The 26523-nt window shown below is 46.0% G+C and overlaps 1 protein-coding gene across 2 annotated transcripts in view; it reads left to right on the forward strand.

Annotated features, from left to right (window-relative positions):
* The first annotated feature begins 2159 nt into the window (after positions 1-2159).
* The window catches only part of MFAP3L (microfibril associated protein 3 like), a 43420-nt gene continuing 19056 nt past the window's right edge, over positions 2160-26523 (forward strand). Inside the window, exons 1-2 of one of the 2 annotated variants that reach the window (XM_084758153.1) lie at positions 2160-2380; positions 25973-26400. In XM_084758153.1, coding sequence (XP_084614279.1) covers positions 26103-26400 — 298 coding nt within the window. In that variant the 5' untranslated portion in view covers positions 2160-2380; positions 25973-26102. Of the gene's footprint in view, positions 2381-24363; positions 24910-25972; positions 26401-26523 lie in introns of those variants that run through there. The other variant, XM_084758154.1, reaches the window with a different exon arrangement.

A 26523-nucleotide genomic window follows, 5' to 3' on the forward strand; every position in this document is an offset into this window, starting at 1 on the left:
AGATCCAGAGCAGCGTTCTGGACCTCAGCAGCATCAGATTCTAGAAACGCAGGAGGGAGGGGCGAATTAAAATGGCCCTAGTAAGTTAGGATCCAAAAGGGAAGCACATTAGCATTCTTCCCGGAAATAAACGCCCACTAGACATGGTGACCCCCCACCACACTGACTCTGAACTGGCATTGGTTCAGGCCAAGAGGCTGACATGAAGGGTCACTCTCACTTGGGCTATTTCCTAGAATCTTAACAAACCTAGCGGGCAGGTCAAATTTTTTTAACTCAGTAGGAGGCCGTCACCCTATCTCCCTTCCTCCTCCTCCCTTTATTTCTCTTCCTCCTTCTCCTCGAGTTTATTCATCTTAAATCGGTATGGTTTTCCCTGTAGCCTTTTCCCACTTCAGTCTTCCGTCACTAAGGGTTTAAAGCAAATGCTCTCTCACACACAAACACACCGCAGCGAGTGTCTCTAAGACAGAACGGGAGTAATTCTGCAAGTTCTGTGACATTAAAAGGAGTGGGGAGAAAAACAAGTAGAGCAGAAGTGAATACAAAAATACTTTACAAGAACATACTATGACTTACTTGAACAAAGGGAGACAGATTCCGTATAGTGCTCGACTGCAATTGTAAAGAATGCTTATTGAATAACTTGAAAAGATTAGGCTTTTTGAAAGAGGCAGGAGAGGTTCTTTTGAGCTAAGGCGCTATGGAAACTAATGTTAAAGTATTATTTCTATTTTCGGGCTTTTAGGGAGCGACTGGGTTTTGATATGCTTAGAAACCAGAGCCCACGCATCCATCGGCACACAAGACCCTCCCCGCACCAGCGTTCTTCCCACGTGTCCATGCTATTCCTCGCTGTAAGCCCAGCTCCCTCAGGTTTCTTGAGCCCTGATGTCTTGATGCTCCTCAACCTCGGGCACCCAGATGCCAAAGGCAGCCACGTGCGGCAGGCTGGCACTGTCTGGAGCATGCTCAGTTGAGTCCTGAGCCACTTCTGCGGGTCCGGACTCGGGGCTTGAGGTCACAGGCAATACTCTGCCTCCGGGTTTGCCAGTCACAGAGAAGGAGGTGGACTGAGATCGCTTAAACAGCCTCCTGGTTTCTTGACAGCTGTCCCTAACTCAGAGTAGAATGCACAGGGTCTGACAGCTGGAGCCACTTTAGTAGCTTTAATTTGCAAAAATCCACTTCTCCGTGTTTTCCTAGCAGCCAATGGCCAACATTGGTGGCGGGGGGGGGGGGGGGAGGGGGAGGCCGGGGGCGGGGGGAGGGGAGTAAGGAGTGGGGGGGGGGCGGGGAGGGAGGTTGCTGCGGGAGTTTAAAAAAAAAGGCCGAGTGTGAGGCGTGGCCTGAGGGGGAGCAGCAAGGATGATCCCGGGAGGAGGAGCCTAGTCACTGTCCCAGAAACTGACAGGCTCTCTCCAAAAGAAAAAAGAGGGGGCAGGGAAGAGGAATCCACCACAACATAGCGGGATTGTGTACAGAAAACTTATGTAGGTGTTAAAAATATTTTTCGATTACTTATTTTTCCCCACCAAAAACAACTTAACTGCTCGTTAGAGAGAACGTCGAAACTGCAAATAATTTTAAGGGGCAGTTTTATAAATCCCCTCGGAACCCCACTACTCAGAGGCCACCCGCAAACACCCAGCTCTTTCTTATCCCTTTCTCTTCCAGGCGCCCGCTGGGCTTTAGCTGTGACAGCGCGGCCGCCTGGAAGGCCCCAGATGCTTCTGCTAGCGAGGTGGTGTGACAGACAGCCTTAGAGACCAGGTCGGTTAATGTGTGGGTGGGCTGGTTGCCCGTGGCACCCAGGATGACACTCGTAGACGCCTTTTCCTGCCTGTCCTTGAACGCCGCTGCGACGCGACGCTCAGGAAAGTTGCGGCGACAGCGCCTGCAGCGCCCTGCCCCCGACAGTAACCAGTCAAGCCACCCCGGCAGCTCAAGGTGCTGGTGGAAGAGCAAGTCACCGTGGCGTTCCGGAGCACCTCCCGGTGGCCACCCGGTCCCGCCCAGAGGCGGCGCTCGCTGAGCGTAGTACTGGCCCGCCGGCTGTGCGACCCGCCCCGGCTGGGAGGGGCCCACCGCCCGCAGCGACCCGCCTCCACCCGCTGCTGCCGCAAAAACCCGGTTCTACAGAGCGCACCCTGCCTCGGCGCCGCCGGGAGCCGCACTGGGCATGCTCGGCTCTCGCCGGCACGGTCGCCCGTAGGTGGGAAGCTCCGGCTCCCGGCGGCAGGGCTAGCAGCCCGCATCGAGAAGAGGCGGCGAAGAGGCGCGGGCGGAGGAGGTTGCTACGCGCTGGGTGCTGCAGAGCTCTCCGGGTGGCCATGGCGAGCGGCGCAAGGCGACCACCGGAGTGGCGCAGCGGTGTCAGGTCAGTGCGAGCACCCGGCGGGCGAGCCTAGGCAGGAGGGTACGGCAGGAGGGAGCTCCGTGCCGGGCTTGTGGTCAGCGGCCGCCAGAGCTGCGGAACTTTCGGACGCCTGGGCTGGTGGAGGCTATGCGCCTGGAGGTGCCTTGCAGTCCCAGCTCATGGCTGGTCTCAGGATGCTGGAAATAAATGCAGGGCGGGGACTGGCGGTCTGGGGACAGCTGTGTCCCAGGCTCATGCCACAACCTTCTGAGGGCTAAGAGCGCGCTGTCTACAGCGCGCTGGCCCTTTGCCTCCCGAATCTCCCGGGAGAAGGAGGACGCCACGCAGAGACGGGGCTCTTTTTGGGCTGTAGATCGTTTTTCGTCTCGGTACCTCAGTTTCCCGAGACAGAAAAAGGGGTGTACTGGCCTTTGCCCGGAAGGCGGCGTGGGGAGCCTCTAGGGCGCCGCGTCCTGATGCTGCAAGTGTGGGAAGCAGAGGGTGCTGAGAGCTGCTTCCTTGTCACTGGAGCTCTTGGAGTTTGTCGCATTTGACACCATAGCAAGTTGACATGAAATTGCCTCATGGTCTGGTATGGGGAAAAGGGCTTCTTTGGCTAAAAGAGTAAATCCTTTTCAAACCTGGGCGTTGCTTGTCTCCCTCGTTAAAAATGGCCTAGGATAGCAGATTCCAAGGTTTATAAAGCAAACTGGAAAAGAAAAAGAAAAATGTTTGCAGGTACATTCGCTGCTCACACTGTAGTAATGTGGCTCAGTTGTCATTGTTTTGAAAGACACTTGTTCAAAGTTTGGTTACTGCAGCAATCTTTATTTTGCTCTAGCTTTATATTAAGAACTTGGAAACAGCACTGTAGAAACGCAGTGGTTTTTCAAGTTTTCTCACTTTTTTTTTTCTAGACGAAACACTTTTTTTAGTTGCTACTATACTCGACATAGTAAAATGTTCAGGGTGAAATATGCAAGATGGAAAAAGAATTACTTTCCCAGAGAGACTAAATTAGAGCAAGATACTTTGCAGACACTGAGCTAACGCACAAAACACGCGATCTGTACCTTCCACTGCAGCTTCGCCGGTTTCCCCTACAGTTACCCATATACATCTATTAAAATATTTACAAGTTTGAGGAAGACCCAGCACATGAATGGTGCCGCTTCCTGGTGGCCGTATGATGCATCACGTTTAAAATCTGCCACGATTACTCCATGTAGCTGCATCTCCCTCGTGCTGTTTGGATAGGAATAAGTGGACTCTCTCCCCTAGCCTTGTCTTTCTGATCCGTAGCAGGGAGCTGATCCTCTGTTTACCTTCTGTGACTGTGGGGTCTCCTATAGGCTAATGGGGGCCTCCACCTGCTTCTAAAATGACCAAGTATTCTCAGTCCTAGGAAATGAAATGAAATGTAGCCAAAGGCCCCTTTGCCCCACCGCCCAACACCCCCACCTCGTGCCCGTGACTTCACAAACCCTGTGTTCTCACGGCCTTACATTAACAGAATCAGTTAGGGCGGAGAGGGTTTTACTATTACTAGTGGAAACAAACAACAAAGTACTCAAGTGACAAAGCAGGTGATCATCTCTCTTCCTGCTTCAATGGGGTCCTTGAAGCTCAACTTCAGAGCTCATAGGTTTTTAGGAGTGTTTCCCGCGCGCGTTTGTGTTTCTGTGCCCAGTGGTTTTGCTAGGGACACTAGATATATACACAGCCAGACCATTTACTTTAAAAATAGATCACCCCACACTCATGTGACCTTAATTTATTCAACCAACCCCCCCCCTTTGAATTGTAATTGAAAATTTTCGGACTGTTTAAGCAATACAGCTATTGTTTAATTTTGAACTTCCAACTTTTCCCCCCCAAGAACCTCCAGATGCTTAAATACCAAGTGACTACTGTAGTAACTAAATTGCTTTCAGTCTCTGACCAATTCAGTTAGCTTTGTTAGGCAAGTGAGTGAGTTAGTGTGAATTCAGAAAACCTGTAGATAGTAAGTAGCGCTTGCCTAACTTAGGGTCCACCCTCGCACTGGGGGTATAGCTTGTCATTTCTAGCCAAACGCAGGGGAACACTTACAGTTTTGATCGTTTCCACAGACACTCAACAGTGTTAGGGTGTAAATGGTTGGTTATAACTCTGCTGTGATACCACCCTGGAATGGTTGGAGAATAGGGGTTGGTTGGTTATGTGGTCATAACTAATGAAAGGCTGTCAGACTCATTTAACAGTTAGGATCCAAACAGAGGCTGTTTCTGTACATTTATTGGGCTTGCCTCAGGGCTCCACCTGAGGTCTCTTCATGCATTCAAACACCACATTAAATTTTCTTCCCCACAAATTTTTATGGTGAGGCTTCTGAAGCTGCAAAGATGAGTAAGACACCATGACTCACCGTCTAGTTGGAGTGACGTGCCTGAAGACAAACTTACTAGAGCACAGAATACGTGTCGCCGCCAGTGCGCATGCGTGTGGGCTCCGAGGAGGCAGAGAAAAATGGCCTCCTTGGGTTTAGAGGAGGAAAGGGGCCTCATGAAGTAGTGACTTCTTACAATCTCTCAGGGAATAGTGAGAATAGCTTCAAAGTCTTTAAGCAGAAAAGTGGGTCCTCCATACAGAAGGAACCTACTATGGTGGGCAGGAAAATGTGTCCTTGCATGATCATGTGAGACTTTCTGGATGTGAAGAAGAAAGAACCTTGAGATGGGAAGGCATTTCCGAATCATCCACGTGGGCCCTGTGTCATCATAGGGCTCTTGGAGGCTAAGGAAGAAATTGGTGGTGTCTCAAGAAACACTCCTCTGGCTGTTGGCTGGCTTTAAAGATGAAAGGGTCTCACAGGACAATGTAGGCAGCTGCAAAAGCAAAGAAGCAGACTTTGCCTTTACCAGTGTCTGAATTTAGCCCACTAAGACACATGTGTGCTGCTTAGTATTTATTGTCAGCCTACATATCCTAAGAAGGAACCGTGATTGAAGAATTCTCCAGACCAGACTGGCCTTGTGGACATGTCTATGGGGAACTGTCCTTTAAAAAAAATTATGTACTTTGTTATTAAGAAAACCCTGCAAATAGATAAAAACATCACACACCCAAATTAACCATCAGTGCTTGAAATATATTCTATACCCAAAGTGTAAAGTTTAACGGAAGGCTTCATAGTCTCTGTTCCAAATGCCAGTTCTGACTATATAGACTTTCTTGATTACTAATTGGTATGGGAGTGTCCAGTCCACTGTGGGAGGTGCTATTCCCCAACCACGAGGGCCTAAGCTGTATAAAAAGGTAGCTGTGAGACAGAGAATAAGCCAGCAATCCAACTGGTAAACATAGTGCCCTAAGGTTTCTGCTTCAAGCTTCTGATTGAGTCCCTGCCCTGAGATGACAGACCATAACCTACAAGTCAAAGCCAAATAAACCCCTTCCTCCCCGTTGCTTCTGGTCAGACTATTTTTGCAACAGAAAGCAGCCTAGAACACGCGGTGACATTTCCAAACCACAGAGCAATAAGGGAAGGAGTGTGGTATAAAGTCGCTGAAACCGTGGTGGTCTGTTGTAGAAGCCATAGAGAGCTCATGAAGCTATATACAAAGGAAGCTTTGGTGTAGTGAGATAACAGGCAGAGGCAACATAAGGGGCATGAAGTATTCCCTTCACGGTGATGAATTAAACTACACACAAAGGAGTCTGGATTCTATCCCATTATGGGTAAACAATGGGAAATGAGCCTAGGGCTTTAAAATAACAATGCGGAAGGAGCAGCTTGTTGGCTGGTTTTAAGTGCCAGTGTGGCACATCCTGGTCTAACCCAGGGAAGAGTCTTCAGGAAATCATCTAGATCATGGGCGTCTCCGCGCATGCCTGCGGGGAATCGTCTAGCTTATTCATCGATGTAGGAAGATGCAACCCACTGTGGGTGGCACCATTCCCCAGGTGGTGCATTCTGAACAGTGTAAGAAGGGAGCAAGCATTAATGTCTTTGCTTTGACGCTGGGCCTGATGAGATGAGCTGCTTGAGACCCTGCCTTGACTTCCCTGAAACAACAGCTTGGACCTTGAGGTTGTAAACCGAATAAGGGTTTTTTTGTTTGTTTGTTTTTTGGTTTTTTGTTTGTTTGTTTGTTTTTGTCTAGGTTATCTGTCACAGCAACAGAAATGAAACTAAAGCAGAAATACTTCTGCCCGGCTTATTTTCCTTAAAAAGCAAGGGAGTAACTGTGGTAGCCAACTTTCCTTGCTGGGAGAAAACACACCATGACCAAAAGTGACTTATAGAAGAGTTTATATCGGGTTATGCTTCCGGAGTAAGAATCCGTAATGGCAGAGGTGGGTGGCAGCAGGCAGCTGGAGCATGGAGGTCGCCGTTCACATCTTTATCCACACACAGGAATCACAGAGTGAATGGAGCAGGGCTACAAATTCCCAAAGCCACCCTCCAGTGATGTACATCCTCCAGCAAGCCTCTGCCTCCTAAAGGTTCTTCAACCTTCCCAAACAGCACCACCAGCTGGAGACCAAGTGTGCAGGTACCCAAGCCTATGGCTCAAACCTCCACAATAGCTAAACCCCCAACTTCACAGGTCAGTTTGATAAGGGACTCTACCCAGAGGTGGTCAGTGGCCAGTAGAGATCTCTGAAATAACACCATGCATCTGTATTTGTGCAATAAAAGCTTAAGAAAACTTTTATTCACCATTCATCATAGACGGTCATAACAATGAAAGCCGACAGTCCCAGTCACACGTTAAGTATAGCTTAGAGATGGCTCCAGTGTTGATTACACTTCTCACTGCTTTGAAACCAAACATCTGAGAAAACCAGCCTAGTGAAAAAAGTATTTCTTCTGGCTCGTGGTGTGAGAAGCTATAGCCCTTAAGGCATGGCAACAGGGTCATGATGATGCTCAGAGTTCAGAAAAGTAGCAAGCAGAGTAGGTTGGCTCGAAGGGAGGGCCTGGCTTTAGCCTCCAGTACCTGTCTTCCCTCCCCACAAGTGACCCACTTCCTCCAGCTAGACTTCTTAAAAGTTCCACAACTGCCCAGAATAGCATCAGCAGCTGGGAAGCAAGTATTCAAACACATAAACCTGTGGGGAGGCTGGGGACCATTTCACATTCAAACCACAACCCCTGGTTCAGGATGGCTCACCTTAATGCGTTCTGATTTTATAGTGACTCATTGGGACGCAGCCTCATTGTCAAAGCAGAACCATCTGTACTTTATTCCTGCTTGGTGCCCTCGTAGCCACAGCCACTATTCCGCTCTCTCCGCAGCACGCACATTTGAGCAGTGAGACGTGAAAACACAGATTTGGGATCATTAGGCTGAGAACGATGAAATTTTTGCATGAGCCTAGCCCTGCCCAGTTGGTGGCTGCTTAGGGCAGCATGGGCTCCGGCTGACTCATGCGGGAGACTTCCGTCTTCGGTCATCCATGTTGGCTGTGGGCTTCCTAATAGAAGATCAGGAAACCTCACACTTAGCTGTAAGGAAGTCAGCTCTGCTTTCCAAACGCAGCTAGTCTCTTTTTTGGGCAAGGCCTCAATTCTTGCCCTTCAAAACCTACAGTCTCGTTTGAGTTGGTACCTGTGCCTAGAAAAGTCTAAACTGGAAAAAGCTGCCTTACTCTTAAAGGATGACTCAGAACTGAAAAGAAACCGTATTTCAGGAAACATTAGTAAGAGGAAAAACTCTTTTTTTTTCCCAGACAGTGTAGCAAAGGATTCCCTACGCTTTCCATGTCTGTTATTAAAAACAACAACAGTGAGACTTTATTAAATGTACCTTAATAAAAAAAAAAAGAATTGTATGCATGCATGTATATTGTACAGGTTCCGTTTAGTTAGCTCCATGCCATCGTTTTGTTGTTTTTTTTACCCAAGTGTCCTTTCACAATGGTGCAGTACTTCTTCTTTTCCACTGTGGTATTACCAGCTCAGAGTAAACTTGTCAATCAAAAGAAAAATATTTCAGGGAGAGATTCTACAAGAAAAAAAAAAAGAAGTGATATTTATTTGGGACCGACAGAGAGTTTCGTTGGGACTATGTGTAGCAGAGTCACCGATGAGGCACCGATGAGGCAAGAGGATGGTTAAAACCCCCAGTGAGAAGGATTGCAGTGGGTATTCAGAAACCATAGTCTGTGATCACGTTATTACTGACATGAGGGGCTTCGGTCTGAGGTTCCATGGAGTTGCTGCGTAAATGTCCTTGTAGAAGAACTTCGTGTACAATTTTAGAAGATTGTGTGATGGTAGTTCTCAGATAATCATGTGTTTAGAACCTGAACTTTATGACTTCCTGGCTGTGTTCATTTTATTAGGGTTGACCAAGCAACTGCATTTTTTGATTCTGAGGAACTTTCCGTTTCTTTGCCAGGCCCTGCCCTCTTTCCAGAAGCTTTTCCGCATCAGTTAGTCTTTGGAATATTATGCCCTTAGTTAGGCCTTTCTTCTTCTAAGATTATTTTTATTTCATGCTTGTGAGTGTTTTTGCTTTCCTGCACGTCCGTATCACATGCGTGACTCTGCCTAAGGAGACCAGAAGAGAGCTTCAGGTCCTCTGAACCTGGAGGTAGACGTGGTTATTAGCCACCCTGTGGGTGCTGGGAACCCAACCCCTCTTCTCCATAGCAAGTGCTCTTAACCTCTCAGTCATCTCTCCGCTCCCGATACCTTCCTTTTATTTTTGCTCTTTCTCAGGATTGTCCAGCACTTTCTTAGGAGTCCAGCCTCACTCTTCTGCTTTGTAAGCTACTGTCTTCTTTCTGGGTACTCAGGTTTCCCTGTGACTATATCAGTCAGTCACCATACCCCAGTGGGTTCATGTCTGGGCTTCAAACCAACATCTCTCGCGTATATCTTCTCTCTCTGCATTAGTTCATGGATTCGTTTCCACAAAAGTTGACAGCCTGAGATTTCATCATCCGCGGAGGGAGGGGCATGCACAAAAGACAAGCCGCATGCAATTATGGGGTTTGGGGGTGAAGTTGGTGAGAGTGTCTGCTACTTCTTAGCCCAAGACTTCCCAGAGAAATAGGGTCTTTCCATATGGGCAGGGGAAGGAAGGAAACATGGGAAGAGGTCACAGTGGTGTCTATGAGAACTGCGAGAAGTCAGTGAGAGGACAGAGGGGGAGGGGAAACTCTGGGGTGACCGTAAAGTTGAGGCTAAGAATGAGATCAACATGAAAAGCCACGTGTGTTGCGCTCATGTGTTCAGATTCACTCTGTCCAAAGTGATGCTGCTTCCTGTGTTTGTTTTGTCTTGGTTGCAGTCTTGGGGATTTGAACCCAGGCCCAGTGGCATACTAGGCAAACACTCGATGAGCCAAACTGTATCCTCAGCCTCTGGACTATGTTTTCAATAGGATTTTTGTAGAGTCAACTGATTACAGCAAGAAGGCACAGGGCCTGAAGTCACATGGGACTGGAAGCGAAATCAAGAAGGAAGGAGTCTCTTAGGGCGGTGCCTGACAAAGGCGATGATCATGAGGGCAGAAGCAGGGTAGGGGCCAGATGCCTAGGAGCAAGACTTGCTAGGACTCAGTGATCGGTTTGTACATCTGGGCAGGAAACGAAGGGAGACATTTAAAACAACTCCCATGCAATTAATTAGATTGTCAGCTATTGCATGTATATGGAGGCACACCTGCTTGTGCAACTCTCCCAGGCTTTATCCCAGGCAAGTTCTTGGAGGGCCCAAAGAGACTAATTTCTATTGTATGTACTTAAAGCAGGAAGGGGAGGTAACGCCCCAACGCAATACCACGTATATGGACTTTATTTACCATCGCAGGGCATAGGCTCTGTAAGAGAGATATAAGTGGAAGGAATTCATTCCCTGGTGCTTCACCACCTCTGGATGGGAGGATGGGAGGCCCCGTTGATGAGGCTGAGTGAACCTCGGCGTGGGGGTTTCTCTAGTTCCGCACTAAGGAGGGCATCTTTAGAGGAGGGGCTGCCACGGTGGGCTCTGTGATCAGCCAAGAGAAGGATACTCCCTGAACAGATACTGAAGTGTAATCCTCTCCCTTTCCCTCCACTGAGGACTGGAGGTTGTTGGGATTGAGAGGGAAAGCCAAAGGGAATGGTTTCTTGAAGAAATAAATCGGCCAGAGCAACAGGCTCCTGAATTATCCACTCACTGGTATGGCTTTCCCAGTTCACACAGGGTCAGAGTGTGGAGACTGAACTACTTCAGATACTCCTCCCGGGCTCACTAAAGGGGTGTCTCTCCTAGACATGCAAGAATACATACATACATACATACATACATACATACATACATACATACATACAGATACATACACACACACACACACACACACACACACACACACACACACACACCTGCACTGGCTTGACCTAGCATGGACATTACTTGTAGCTGTGAGTACTTCACTGAGTCTGGCTCATGCCTCTTCCCCAAAGGTCCAGTTCCTCTGCAAGGAAAAAGGTAGACACACAGCCACCATGGGGATGGATGCATACACAGCCACACGAGGCAGGAGGGACATGCATACACAGTCACCGGGTATCATGGGGACAGATGCACACACAGCCACCATGGGGACAGATACGAAACCCTTCTCTATCCTTAGCAGAGGAAGGTACTTGACTAGCTCCTGGCTTCGCTGTAGCATGCATATGAGATGGCTGTGCACAACTTAAACATCCAGAAACCATTCCGTTTCCTGCTTGTTGTGACTCATCTCATGCTGTATAATGCTGTGTTGTTATAAGTGCAGGCAGTGGAATGGCCCATCCTGCCAGAGGCCAGGGTGGGTCTTGCCCTCATTCTGCCTGTCTTCTTCCTGCTACTTCTGCTAGGAGCCCAATTTGGAAAGAAGGCTTTGTTGCTTTTGTGTTCTCTTTCTCTCTGTGTCCCTGACTCTGTCTCTGTCTCTCTCTCTCTGTCTCTCTCTCTGTCTCTCTCTCTCTCTGTCTCTCTCTCTCTCTCTCTCTCTCTCTCTCTCTCTCTCTCTCTCTCTGTGTGTGTGTGTGTGTGTGTGTGTGTGTGTGTGTGTGTGCGCGTGCGCGCGCGTGCGTGCGTGCGTGCATACGTGTGTGCGTGCCTTAATTTTTCTTCCCTTTTTTTGTTAGTTAAAACTTCAAGCTTTGGACAACCCTAGATGATCTCATCTCTGAGTTGAATTCATTAGATTTCTCAATAGTAACCGATTTTCTCTGTTCCAGTATACTTTCTAGAAGCTTCGGGATTCATTTCCAGAAAGCATTGGCCTTATGCCCATCCTTTGCCTTCAAGGGGGCCCAGCATTTCTCCGTGGATGTTTGTACACTGTGCTGCTTTAGACGTCTCGTTCCCTCTTGCCTTTGATGGGCATCTCGTTCCTGCTCCGAGGCTGTGATAGTCATCTCCCTTTCTCTCACAGATGTGTAAGAGTTGGCTTCCTAACTAGTGGACCATCTATCCCAAAGTCCTCTTTTTCATCTTTCTCTAGATTCTATAGTCCAGAAACTCTAGTATCCCTTTTACTAAACTGAATTTTTTGGAGTGTACCCCAACATCCCAGATTTCTCAAGATGGCACTATGGCAGATGCAGTAGAAGAGCTTTGTGAAAACACACCACAACACAGACTTATATTTATTACCATGACAATTTACTTCTATCCTTGTTTTCCACAGTGAAGCCATTATTCCTGCTGAGAAAACTATGCTATCTATCTTCTTCACCCTGCAGGTCTTGGCCAAGCCCAGGGACTGACTATTCTATGACCTTTTCAGTTTGTCTCCTGTGAGTTTCTGTGCCTTGTAGTGCTCTATATGCTAAGTACCTGAAAGGTAAAAACCTAATCTTGAATATTTTCAACTCCCGAGAGCAGTTGGTATTAAACTGATACTAATAACCTTATAATACTTTCTCTGATTAGTGGGTAGATCAGCTCTTGGTTTATTGTTTAACTAGACCTACCTGCCCAGGAAAGACATGACTGAGAGCGGCTGGAGCTGGTTCTGGACCTAGCAGAGCCTTTCCCCTCACAGTATGGAGACATTATGGAAACCAGAGTTCCTACTTTTAACTGTATGGGTTTTTTTTAAATCATTGACTTTATTTTATGCATATTGGTGTTTGTTTTGCCTACATGTTTGTCTATGTGTCTACTTGTGTGCCTGGTGCCCAAAGAGACCAAAATAGGGCATCAGATCCTATGAGCTGCCATTTGGGTGCTGGGAATCAAACTCAGGTCTTTTAGAAGAGCAGCCAGTAAGCTATCTCAACTGGGAATTGATTTAGTTTGTTTCTAACAACTTGCTTCATTGCATCGTCACATTGAAAGGCATGTTGGCTTGCTGGAGGGAAAGGGTCTTAATCTACATAATAAAGCCAGCTAGCAGACATTTCAGATCTACCCCAACTTCTGAATAGTGTTAGTCTTTTGCCTCAGATCTTTGAAATAATCATTACTTAGAAGTGTATGCAAATGTATTAAAGTTAAGTTTAAATGTGTTGGGCATTTGGACAGCATACCTAAGCTGAGATGTGACCTCACTGATCACTGTGTACAGGTTGCAGGAGCCCTGGACTGGGAATCTGATGGAGTAAGAGACTTCCTGGGCTAAAGCTTGCACCTTGGCATTGCATCGTCCAGGATCACACGGGCGGATTCACACAGGTCTGCACCCACCCCAGAGTATATGGAGCTTTCGAGGGCATAACATCTAAGTGTGAATGTTGTCGATTATAAAGGAAGTCATTGTCACACTCTTAGTAAGAATTATGTCTCGTGGAGTTTGAATGACAGAAAGCCTTCTGATCTGCAGAGGTCTAGTTGCTCACATGAGTGGCTGAACCACTTCACATGAGGAATGTCGGTTATGCAACCCCACTTTGTGATAATGACCCGGTAAACCAGGAAAGAGGAAAAGCTATTCAACTACCATCTCCGGTGATTACGTGCATTTTTTTTTCAAGTGGATAGAATCATAAACCAATGAGAAAACAAAACCTTAGTTGGCTGATGTCCTTGGCTGTGGATTTGAACAGCTTTAATCAAATCCTCAGAGGCACATGGAAGAGTGCTTGGATATTTGGGGGCACGGATGAAGAATATGTATTTCAGGCCTTGAAAAAAACTCTGATAGTCAGTGAGCCTCAGTCCTTACTCTTAACTGTTTCAGAAGACAGACTGAAGGTGTATGCTGTACCCAGGAGGATGGTCCCTGCCACCCTTGTGGTCTGTCCCCGGTAGGATCCGTCTTGATTCCCAAAGAGGTTATGGGTGGCTGATCCTCATGCCTTGAGAATGTGAGTTCTTGTTCTCTGTGACGTTGTGTCCCCCGTGGAGGAAAGTTATCACATGGTACCTCATGTTATCACATGCCTTGTGGTACACCAGTAGTTCCCATGAGCCATCCCTTCAAGCCTCAGATGGCTTATGGTCACAATTTGACCTGTCAGGACTGTGATGAAGGGAGGTTTCTTTGGGCTCTCAGGTTGAGGGGGCAGCCTATAGTGGTGGGAGTGGGAGGAAGCGTTTGCAGTCAGCCTGAAGTCCTAGACAGTGGGATGGCACAACCCACATTCAAAACAGATCTTCCTTTCTTTATTAAACTTTTCTAGAATCACCATTTAACATCTGGATATGTGTTTCTTTTTTGTTTTGTTTTTTGTTTTTTTGTTTTGTTTTGTTTTGTTTTGTTGTTTTTGTTTTTGTTTTTTGAGACAGAGTCTCTCTGTGTAGCCTTGGCTATCTGGACTCTCTTTGTAGACCAGGCTGGCCTCCAACTCACAGAAATCCTCCTGCCTCTGCCTCTGGAGTGCTGGCGTTACAGGCATGCACCACTCCACCCGGCTACTGGATATGTATTTCTATGATGATCCCTAAGCAAATCAAGCTGACAAGGAAGATTAACCCTGGGGTAGGATTTTTTTTTTTTTAAATCTGGGTACTAACAATTCTCTCGTCTCCCAACTCCTCACCACGTCTTCCCCTGGCCAGCTCCAGAGCTGGTTGTGGCACTTAGAGAATTGTATAAGCAAGGAAGTGAGCCGCTATCTTCATCCTAGTTTGTGGACCTTCATCCTAAAATTCCAAAGACATTTTCTCTTCACATCTCTCCCTAGGGTTTCTTTTCTTGACCTTAACTTCAGAACCCATCCCATGTCTCCCCCCTCCCCCACTGCCCCAGGAGCCATGCCTGCCCTCTGTCCTCCTATGATCCCAGCTCCTGGGCTGCAGGAAGATCCTCAGCCTGCCCTTAATCCTGGCTGTAGCCTGGAATACAGTGCATGCCCTTCTCGGAGGCTATTCTTTTTCTTTATTGAGGGCTACTAATATCCTGAGGCTCGTAATGAGTTTGATAGTTTTATTACAGGCTGCGCCCTTGCAAAATAACCAGCCGCCCTTTGTAAGAGTGCATGGGAAAACTGCTCTCTCGCCTCCAGAGCAGCGAGTTAATTGCATTTGGCCAGTTGGGAAGCCGCGGATGCACAAAGACTCATTCACCGAGCCAGCCATGAGACTTTACGGAGTATCCGGAACCAGCAAGAAAATGTGAACTCAAAATTGGTTCCGGCCTGTTTTATTGTTAAGAAAATGTTGTGCTGAGAATATTACTCCCTGGGCCGGCAAGATGCCACACAGGTCAGAACACTTGCTGAGCATACCAGACGACCTGAGCTCAGTCCCTAACCTGAATTTGATCTCTGTAGCCCTACAACAGAGAGAACCAGCACCGAAACATTGTGTTCAGACCTCTGCACCTCTTACCTCCATCCACATGCACATGCATGCGCGCGCGCGCACGCACACACACACACACACACACACACACACACACACACACACACACACACACAAATAATTTTTTAAATGTCACTGGAGAGATGGCTCAACAGTTAAGAGTACTTGCTACTCTTGCAGATGGACCAGAGTAGCCAGATTTGTTTCCGAGCAGCCGCATCACTTGGTCCACAACTGTCTGTAACTTCTGGCCCAGGAACTGAGGCCCCCTTCTGGCTCCGTAGACACCAGCACATACATGGTATATTTACATGCACGAACACACTTGGACATATGCATAACATAAAAACCCTGTTGTAAAAGAATATCATTGTCACTCCCTGGTTTATAGGCCTCAGATGCTGCACAGGGACACTGGCCACAGTGCCAGTCACGCCACTTGTTGACAGCTGGGAGCTAACACTCCCAATAAATCTCCGTGTCCTGTGGGATCCTCTGAGCACTCTTCCTAGGCCCCAGGAGGAGTTCTGACCCACTGATGTAGCCATGATTATATACAGATCCTGACTGCTCCTGATGGCGTTACTCTGATTTGAGGCACTTCAAAATAGTGTACACCAAAAAATTGTTGGGAAACAGGCTTGAGAGAGGTTACAAACAAGAGTTCAAAATCCACACAAATCATAGTGCAGATGAACAAGTTCACATTGAAAAAAAAATGACTGGAAGGAGCTAGGAAGAGAGTTCAGGCATGAAGTGCTGAATGTACATTCATGAAGACCGGACTTTCGAGCCACAGAACCCACGCAGAAAGCTGAGTGTGCTGGTGTGAGCCTGTAACCGCAGCCGTGGGAAACAGAGACAGAGAGACAGAGAGTCAGCCACTCTAGTTAACTGGTGAGATTCGGGTTCACTGAGAAAGTTAAAGCAGAGATACCCAGTGTCAGGCTCTGGCCTCCACAGGATCAAGATGTGTGTGCACATCCACACAGGTATATGTACGCATAGACAGACACTACGCACATAGAAAAATACTGGGCCTAGAAAATTTGAATCTTCCAGTATGCGTACTCCTAATGAACAGGGAAGACATTCCGGTTTTTGTGTTTGTTTTTATTGAGAGAATAAAATGCTGGGGAAAATATACTCCAAAGCTAGAAGCATAGAAGGCAGAAAGCAGCTAGAAGTGCTTCTGACCGGGCCTTAGGATGTCATGTGATGAATGGTAAATGTCAACGTAAGCATCCTACCTACCACAATTCTCCTCCTTTTTATTTGGTTTTACTCTTTTTAGACAGAGTGTCTCACCGGCGTAGCCAGGTTAGCTCTGAAGTAACAGCAACCCTCCTGCTCAGCCTCCAGAGTGCTGGCATCACAAGGGTGTGCTACCGCACCTGGCCAGCTCCAGGAAAACCCTTAAAAAGTCTGCAGCTATAGCCGCCACTTGGGACGTTGACCTGGCAGCACAGACGGACGCACTGTAACGGTTCGCCTTTCCCGTGTGTATTGCGTTCTCACGGTTCTCCCCTGCCACCACACATTTAAGGAAGTTTCCGTGTGTTCAGCTAAAGGCTTACATTTATGGAGACTCAAACTGTTTTCACCCATGAGATCTAGAGGAAGAAAGATGTGCGCTACAAAAAGGATCAGCTCCTCGGAAGGATGCACTATGATGACCGTCTTCACCACGTGTCCCAAGTACTGGAACAACCTCAGCACTGCCTTTCTAGTGACAAGACATTCTAACAGGCCCCATCCAGGCAGGGGCAGCCATGAGCTCTTCATATCAGGCCTAAGCCACTAATCTTTGGCAGTGGTTTGCCTTCTCCTGTGTTCTTTCTTATCTTGCATAAAGAAAAGACCTTTATGAACAACGTCGAAGGTTTTCCGGGACTAATGTTGTAGTCTAATGCTGTAAATACACATTGATTGACTCATTTTCAACTTGTATAATAGTTATATCTACAGAGGAAGGCCTTTCATAATGGTTTTTCTTCCTCTAGATGGCTTTTTGGGTTGTTTTTTTTTTTTCTCTCTCTCTTTAAAACACTGCAGTAACAAATGCCTAGAAGACCATCCTTCCCAGTGATCAATCTCTAGGAGCTTAGATTTAATACTTTATCAACAGTCTCTTCCCTGTGCATCAAATGGACTTTTTAAGTTATTTCATGACCATTTCAATATGTTTTTAAGCCCTAGCCCCTCTCTTGAGACAAAGACTCATATGGCCCAGGCTGGTTTCAAACTCACTGTGAGGCTAAGGATGACCTTTGAACTTCTGATCCTCCTGCCTACATCTTCTGAGTTCTAGTACCATAGGCCTGCACCACGGAGCTCAGGTTATCTGCCGCTCGGGATCAAACCCAGAAAGTCATGCTGCCATGCAAAGGCTCTACCAACTGAGCCACACTACATACGTGTAACATGTATCTGTAACCAGAACAACAGACTGTGGAGGGAAGCTGTGATAAAAATTCATGAATGGCTTCTTAGCATTGTATATCATCAAAAATTACAGTATACATGTGGTATATGGGACCCTATAGTTAATTTTTAAGTTGGAAAAACTATGACTTAAAAAAGATCATTAAAAAAAATGTATGCCTTTAATGTCAAAAATTAACAAAGCAAAAGATTCTTTGGGAGATTTTACACTGCCGTGGTGGATAGAGTAGTAATGGCAATTTATGGAGTGTATCCGCTCAATTGTTTATAGCGGTTGCCTGCAGCAGTCCAGCAAGTCAGGATATGCATTTTATTCTGTCTCATAAGTAGCTAGAAATAGTCCTGACCCTGCAGTAAATCAAAGGTGGACTCAGTGCCATGAGGTCTCCCCTAGTCTCTGTCTCTGTAAGGTCAATCATAGCCTCTACCCTTCTGATTGCCATGTCTCCTGGTTTATGACACTTTAGATAATGTCACTGTTGCTTGTCCTTGAGACATTCATCAGAGACAAGAGACCAGTGGAGCTAGAAGAAATGAGGGAAGCAGGCCAGAACTACCATTCGGTCCATTTCTAGCAGACAGAGGATTGCACTGCCCAAAGGAGTATTAGTGGAAGTCCATACATCGTATGTGCATGTGTGTTCTTCCAACAGCACTACACTAGTTCTCGGCGAGGTATCTCTTAGATCAGGAGGTCTGATATTACCCAAACTTACTATCAGTCAGTCTTAAACATTCTAGTCCTTGTGCCTTTTTCTGCTTTGCCCACTCCTTTCCCTCCCTTTGGCTTGTTGTTGTTGTTGTTGTTGTTGTTGTTGTTGTTGTTGTTGTTGTTCAGACTCTGAATGTCCCTTCTCTCTTTGGATAGTGTAGCAGTCTCCTCTGCATCCCAGCCACTGAGTTCTAATCACGGTGACCTTTGTGTAAACAGAAAGAGTCTTCAGCATTCCATACCACCGCCCTCACCATCTGGACAAGCTTGCCTTTCCAGCCGCCACTGCCGCCTCCTCTGTGCAGGTGTGGAAGCTTGTCAGGAATTTATCCTCAACCCGAAGGCACCTCCTGGGCTCATGGCATCACCTGTGCACCGGTGAAAACAGTGTAACTAAACAAAGTGCTTGTCCCCATCATGGGAAGGTGCCAGCACCAATACTGCTAAGAAAAAGAACAAGGATGTATATTCATGTGGTTGAAAACACTCCTAACAAGGGGCCTTTCTTCTTCCAACTCCATAAATACATTAGCTACAGTCCTGCAGGCTGTAGGCGGAGAAGAAAGAAGCAGGACTCAACAGAGCTTCCTGTTAAATTCTTGAAAATAAAATACAAGTGTTGAGAAATAGGGAAGGGCCAAACTAAAGAAAGAACATTTGATGTTTGCCACACATTTTCTCTTCTTTTTTTTTTTCTCCCTACTTATAGAAAATAAAGTATCCGATGAAAAATTTCCCAAAGGCTATGAGCAAACACAGGAAGCCTAACAATTTGTACACTGTAGTGTTTGTTGAAGCCTGCCTTTGAAACCTATGCTCTTCTTGTATTTCAAAGAACTGTGTTTTAAGCTGCTGGGTTATTGTACTTACACTTAACGTTTTGTCTTTCATGGAGTTAGGGTGTTACTAACTAAACTTTTCATGTTGCTGTCAGATCCCAGTGTGATAGGCTCTTATTTTTTTTCTCTATATATTCTTTTTTTCATATTTCTTTTTTTATTAATTTATTCATATTACATCTCAATTGTTAGCCCATCCCTTTTATCCTCCCATTCCTCCCTCCCTCCCACTTCCCCCCTACTCCCTTCCCCTATGTCTGTGACTGAGGGGGACCTCCTCCCCCTGTATATGCTCATAGGGTAGGCTCTTATTTTTAATAATCCGTTTGGAGATTATTTCCCCAACATTGTGTCATGTGATATCATTTGTGCCTTGGCCAGTGCATGCTACTTTCCTCATTGACGATTACCACTGGATCCCACACAAGTGGGTCTTCATAAGTCAAGTGGGCAAATGGGATTCCTGGAGCCTTTTGTTAAGGAAGTCCTCAACAGAAAAGAAAAAAGAGCAAGATGATGGTGGAGAGAGAGTGTCAGAAGTTCCACATGCGCAGCGGGTGCCAAGGGGATCCTGGAAGCTCTGGACCCTCCCAACAAGTGCAAGGTGGACGCTTTCCACAAACATGACCAAGTGTATCTCTCCATCTGGCCAGTGCCCACCTTAACCCTCACCTTCATAAGCCCGTGTCGCCCAGGAGCAGCCATGTCGCTCTCTGCAGCTAGACTATGAGCAGATACGGCCTATGATTTATTTAGTTTACAACACTGGTCCTCCCTTATGTGCCTGGCAGTATATTCACCATTCAGCATCTGTTAAAATGCTGTGTAAAAACTGGAAGTGAAGGAGGTGACATGCAATAGATTGGGATTCTAGAATAACTACTAATTAGCTACTGTCCATCAAGGTAGTGCTTTTTCTTTTCCAAACTAAACACACGCACAATTCTTTTGTATGGCCTTTGAATTTATTTATTTATTTATTTATTTTAATGTGTCTTGGTGTTTCTGCCTATATGTATGTCTGTGTGGGGGGTGTCAGATCCCCTGGAACTGGAGTTACAGAGAGCTGTGAGCCACCATGTGGTTGCTGGGAATTGAACCTAGGTCCATCTGGAAGAGCAACCAGTGCTCTTAACCACTGAGCCATCACTGCAGCCCCTGGTCTTTGAATTGTATCACCTGCCCTGAAATTACTGTACTAGTAAGTTCACAAAGAGATAGATTAGGAGTAAGAAGGGAGGCATGGCAGCTTGTTAACTAAAACTCCCGATTTAAAATGCAAGTCACTATGCCTGCCCGTCTCAGAGACTGAGAAGACAGGTGCAGAAGGCGCTATGTATCTAGCCCAAGTGCCCACTGAGATGACTGAAACAGCACGGTAGTGCGCTTCTTTCTTGCTAGCATAAACAATGCATTTGAAAGTGCAGGGCCAGCCAGGCTGGCCACTGGTTGAAAACAGCTCTTGACTTGCACATTCATTTTTTAACAAATCACTGTTATCTTTTCCCTAATTGTGAAGGGGGCTACAGTTTGCTTACTCGTAGTATTTCTTTAATTCCTTCTCCCACCTTTATCTTGCCTTTATAGTCTAAGGGCATTTCCTCTGGCCTAGGCATCAGGCGTAACAAGCTAATAGAATCCAGCCTTTGTCCTCAGCGTGTTCACTTCAGCGTGAAAGCCACAGAGATAGGCTTCACGTTCTTAGCCTGGAGTGCCTACAGAGGATCCAAGACTAGAAGCCACTGCAATGGCTTCTGGTGACAGGGTGACAATCAATATGGCATTAGGCCCGCAAGCTACATTTTCTAAATAGCGTAACTTAAAAAGGAGACTTAAGAAGCCCAGCTCTAGGAAAGACAGCTTTGTATATGGAGCCAGGCATTCCTGTCAATCAAACCAGGCAAGATGCCAGTGCTTGCTTTACCTAGAGCTTTCTTGTGCTGAGTAAGTACTTGCCTCCCCACCCCCAACCCCTGCTGCCCAAAAAAATATGCAAGCAATAGAAGCAGAGGCAGGTTCCTGGTCTAACCAATGTGAAGCCTGGAGTCCCACTCCTAGCCCCTCTTCTGTGTTGAACATGTCAACTTGCAACCACCCAGATGCAAGGAAACCACAAGTTCACTCATCTCCATCTCCAGGGTCCCATCAGGGTCCTTGGCCATAAGGCTGGCTAACACTGAGACAGGAAGAAACTTGAATCCCCAGGAGATGGTGGAGAAAACACTTTTCTTTCTTCTGGAAAAAGAAATAGTGGCCTGATGATGCTGTCGTTAGTAGGTACCTCTTTGGGTAAATCGGATTTGAAACTAGAGTCTCTTCCCTTGGAGAGACATCTGCTCGTTCAGCAGACAAACATGCTGAGCATCCTTTGTGCCAGAGGCACATCAGACACTGCAGATGATGGAGGGAGGAGGTATGGTCTGTACCGTATTGGCATAAGGAGAAGACCTCAACATCAGTGGAACAGAATAAGAAGCTTAAGAGATACACCCACCCACATATGATAGTCTTTGCCAGGAAGGCAAAGTAATCCATTGGAGAGAGGACAGTCTTGTCTACAATGATGCTAAAATTGCTGGGCATCTATCTCCCCATATGAGCCTTAACCCAGTAGACCTATGCTCAAATATCACTAGACTGGATCATAGGCTGCTAAAACGAGGAAGGGGACAATAAGGAACTGCTTTCATCTTATTTACCGTGACAGATGCAGAGGCACATGATGTACATACTTAAAGTGGGTCAGGGTTACCCTGTGTACGTGATGCTACAGTGAGTTTGGAATGTTTTCAATTCCCTTGCATAATGTTCTCAGTGTGTGAGCATTAGCTAAAGTGAACACTCCTTGTTCTGACCTACGAAGTCGTTGGTCAGGGCCCATCTCACTCTTCATTGCGCAACACCTACTCCAGTGGTGCTTCCTTACCCAGGACCCTGTCTTTTCTGATGCCTTTTACCCAGAGCTCTCTTCCCCAGTTCTTAGCGCTGAAAGGCCTGGCTCAGGTGTCACTTTCTCTTCCCTAACTGCCTAACGCAGCACCAGCCCTATCACCGTGTGTTTTTCTAAACCTGCGCCACCCATTTTCACACGGGCTTACCTATTTTCTGCTTCTTTGAGACTGTCAGCCCCGCTTAGCAGTAGCAATCTTTGTTGTCTACCTTTGTATCTCCGAGACTGAGAGTGGAGTCTGCCTATATAGCACATGTTCAATAAATATTGTTGAATGTGTGAAAGGGTTAGAAACTGAGAAGAGGAGGAACAGCACTGACTGATTTGGGCTATGGGAGGCTATAGAAACCGGACGGGGAGCTACAGAAAGGATAAACAGATCACGCAAAAGACTGCTACACAACTTGTGATGAGATGGTTATGAAATCAGAATTGATAGTCACACAACTTCTCAGAAAAGGCAGTGGCAAGGATGAAAAATGATACAATTAATACTTTCTAATTACGCTTTTGTTCTTTAATTAATTCAGTTATTCTAAGTTCCTTGAAATTTTCAAAGAATTTGTTTTTGATCATGTTCGTCCCCCTCCCACACTTCCTTTCACATGCACCTGCCTTTCCTACCCACCCAACTGCATACTCTCTCTCTCTCTCCCTCTCCCTCTCCCTCTCCCTCTCCCTCTCCCTCTCCCTCTTCTCAAAACTATCAAGTCCAATTTGTGCTGTTGTATATTGCTGGATATGCAACCTATCCAATTGAGCATAGTCAACCTACCAGGGATCACATCGGCTCGTTGATTTTTAATAATTTATTCTTAAGAATTGTATATTTGAGTATACTGTGTTTTTATCATTTAGATGCTTCTCCCCATCCAGTTTCTTACGGTGAGCTGCTCTCGGATTCATTGCCTCTTCTTCTAAAATTAGTTACATATTTGTAAATAATCTACTGAGTCAACTGAGGGTTGCTCGTATGTCCATGTGTGTAGGACCAACCACTAGAGACTAGATAACCTATCAGGGGATTAGTCCATGGAGAAAGCCAGTTCTGTCTCCCTCTGCAGCTGTTTATTGTCGTATTTCTTCATCCAGGGCTGGGCCTCATGAAATCTCCTTTATCTTTGTTGTCATGCCTACTCTTTGAAGGCCTTGTTTAGGAGACCACAGTGTTGGGATTTCATGGGTACCGCTACCCAGGCAAGTCTAGAAGACACTGTCTCACATCAGGCATCCTTAAAGATCCTCTGGATCTTTAATCTTCCCACCCCTTCTTCTGCTATGTTCCCTGAGCCTTTGGTGTAGGATTTGTGGTGTAGATATACGAATTGGGGATGGGTACCCCACAGTTGCTTATTCTTTGCCTTTTGACCAGTTAGTGGATCTCTATAGAAACTGCTTCTTAAGATGCACATGCCACTGTGGCACCATTGGGGATATCTTGCTGGGCTAGTTATTGTGGTTCTTGAAGTGAAACCAACAGTATACTGATGCTCTAGGAAATGAGAGTAGATACACATTCAGCCCTTCACAGGTGATGGGGCCTTGAACAAAGAGAATTGAGCCAAGAAATGTAGCATATTTTGAGTATACAAATGTGTTTGCCTCTGATCGTTAAATTTGAAGTGACTACAAAAAATATCCAGCCAAAGACTTTGAGTGGGATGTTAACCACACTGGCCAGAGACTTGGGAAAAGGGATTAAAGAAATGGCGTTGAAAACAACAAGGTTTGGGTGAGAACAGAAGGATTAGAGGAAACCTTAGAAATGGCGATGCACTAAAGAAAAAGAAGAGGGAGCCGATGATGGACCCTGGGAATTATCTAAATTTAAGACATTAAGAGGAGCATGAGAGCAGGTGTTGGGCATGGTGACTCCTGTCTGTAGTTCAAGAGTAGGAGGGCTGGGAGTTCAGAGCCAGTCTAGGATACAAAACAAGGCTCCATCTCAAAATTTTTTAACTAAGCGTGTAAATCACGGAAGGAGAATTTTGAAAAAGAATGATTAATAATACCAATTGCCTTGATGGCTTGGGTAGAAAAAAGATAACCGCTTGGCAATAAGGAGCAATCAGTGGTCTTAACAAGAGCGTAAAGAGAAAGTAAAATATAGAACATGATAGTTTGGGGGAGGAAATAGCATCTAAGGAGCTGAGCATAAGGGACAAGATGCTTTCCAAAACATGGAATGGTAGGTAGTGGGGATTTATGACCCAAACACTGGTAGGAGAAAGATGGTCTCTGCCACTTTAAGATCAGAATACCACTGGGTTAAGGCACATGATTCTCAAGCTGATGATGTCATAAGCATAATGGGAAGACAATACTGAACCAAGTGAGTGCAGGTAGAGCGACAGATGCCAGCAATGCCTGGCAGGGAGTCAGAGATCATTCTTTCATTATCATAGTAATTACATGCGTGAGCAGTTCTTCCCAGCAGTGCTCTGTCTCCTGGGCCTAGAAGAGAGGATGAGAAACAGTTGGCTTGGTCAAGGTCATCTACCAGCTGAGTAAATGTGTCAAGACAAGGAGGGAAGATATTGTAGACTGTGGTCTAGGAGGTTGGGTCTGAATGAAACATAAATAAAACATGGAAGTCAAATACAGGGAGAGAGACTGAAGAAGAAAAAAGCTCAGAGAGAAGAGAAAGAGATCTACAAAGATGGCAGAGTGCTGCTAAAGGTGGTCTATTTAGAACCCAGGAATGACTTGGAACTTCAGAATTTAGAATTTGGGCACATGGGTGTGGCTGGAGGAGTAGTGGATGAAATGGGGGCTAAAGGAAAAGGTGAAAGTTAGACCTTAGAAGAGCCCATCATGTTACTCTATACACCCTGAAGATGTACCCAGCCTCAGGGAGGCAGATGAAGGTCAAAACCAGGGCATTCGGTGAGTGGCTGTCAGTCTGTAGGTAACTGGAACACTAATGAGAGGGAGAGGACACACGGCTCTAGGGATGGGAACCAACTGAGGTATGGAGGCTCTAATGAGGACGTTTAAAAAATATTTTATTAATTTATTCATATTACATCACAATTGTTAGCCCATCCCTTGTATCCTCCCATTCCTCCTTCCCTCCCGCTTTCTTCCTACTCTCCTGCCCTACCTATGTCTGTGACTGAGGGGGCAGTAAACTTCAAACCCCTACCCAGACCTAGCTGATGGACAGGACATTCTCCACCATTGAGTGGAGAGTGGGGACTGACTTTCACACGAACTCTGGTGCCCCATTTTTTTACCATGTCCCCTTGATGGGGAAGCCTGGTGGCACTCAGAGAAAGGATAGTGGCTACCAAGAAGAGACTTGATACTCTAATGAGGACTTTAAGAACACCAGGCAGATTCTAGGAGAGTTCTTCCTAAAGCTGTCAGAGCTGGGGCCGGTGAAATGCACTGAAAAGGACAAAGGGATCCTTGGGTTTTCATGAAGACGGGGGTGGGGTAGAAGGAACCTTGTAATACTAAATGAAAAAAGTGTACATCAACAAGTAATGTAGAATTAAGAAGTAAATTAAGAAGTAATGGAATATTCCATCATGGGGGCGCATGTCTATACTCCCAGCACTTAGGAGATTAGAGGCAGGAGAGCTGGGAGGTCATGGCTATCTTTGGCTACATAGAGAATTTGCAGCCAAACTGCACTGTAGGATATCCCATCTCTACAACGACAACCAAAAAGACAAAAGCAAAACCACAAAAAGTAAGATGACATCCATTTAGCATAAGAAATACATTTGTTCTTATTGTTTTAATACAGAAATATAAATGTATCCCATTAAGATCCCTGTCATAGACATTAATATTGGCGCACCAGAGTATGTGATTTACTTAAAACTGATAGAAGTTTATACCTTAGCTGAATTGCTATTACTTTACAAGTTTTATTTAAGGTATCAATGTTAATATTGGCATGTATATGGTTTTTCTCTCTCTCTCTCTTTTTTTTAAACAGATTCTTGACCAAGTACCAAGCCCATGGATCTAGGACTGGTTTGTCCCATGGCCTGCTCTGAAGAGTATACAGTCTGATAGAAGATCCCATCGGCAAACCATCCCTTGGCCTTACGGAACAAGCGAAGAAGATGGGTCTGCTGAAGAGCCATCTGACTCTGTGCTTACCACCTTCTGTGCCCTTTTTAATCCTAGTATCCACTCTAGCGACTGCTAAGAGTGTGAGCAACAGCACTTTAAATGGCACTGACGTGGTCTTGGGCTCTGTGCCCGTCATCATTGCCAGAACTGACCATATCATAGTCAAGGAGGGGAGCAGTGCCTTGATTAATTGCAGTGTTTATGGCATTCCTGACCTAGACTTTAAGTGGTATAACTCTGTTGGCAAGCTGCTGAAAGAAAGCGACGACGACGAGAAGAGAGGAGGAGGTAGGCTTCCAAATTCCGTCTATCATGAATTATAAATGGGGACTTAAAATCCCATACCCTTAATGTTACTTGTTTGTCCTCGTGCAAGTCACCTAAAGATTCTTTTTTTTTTTTTTTTTTTTT

Source organism: Acomys minous, assembly GCF_964271855.1.
Source record: "Acomys minous genome assembly, chromosome: 15".
Lineage (NCBI taxonomy): Eukaryota > Metazoa > Chordata > Mammalia > Rodentia > Muridae > Acomys > Acomys minous.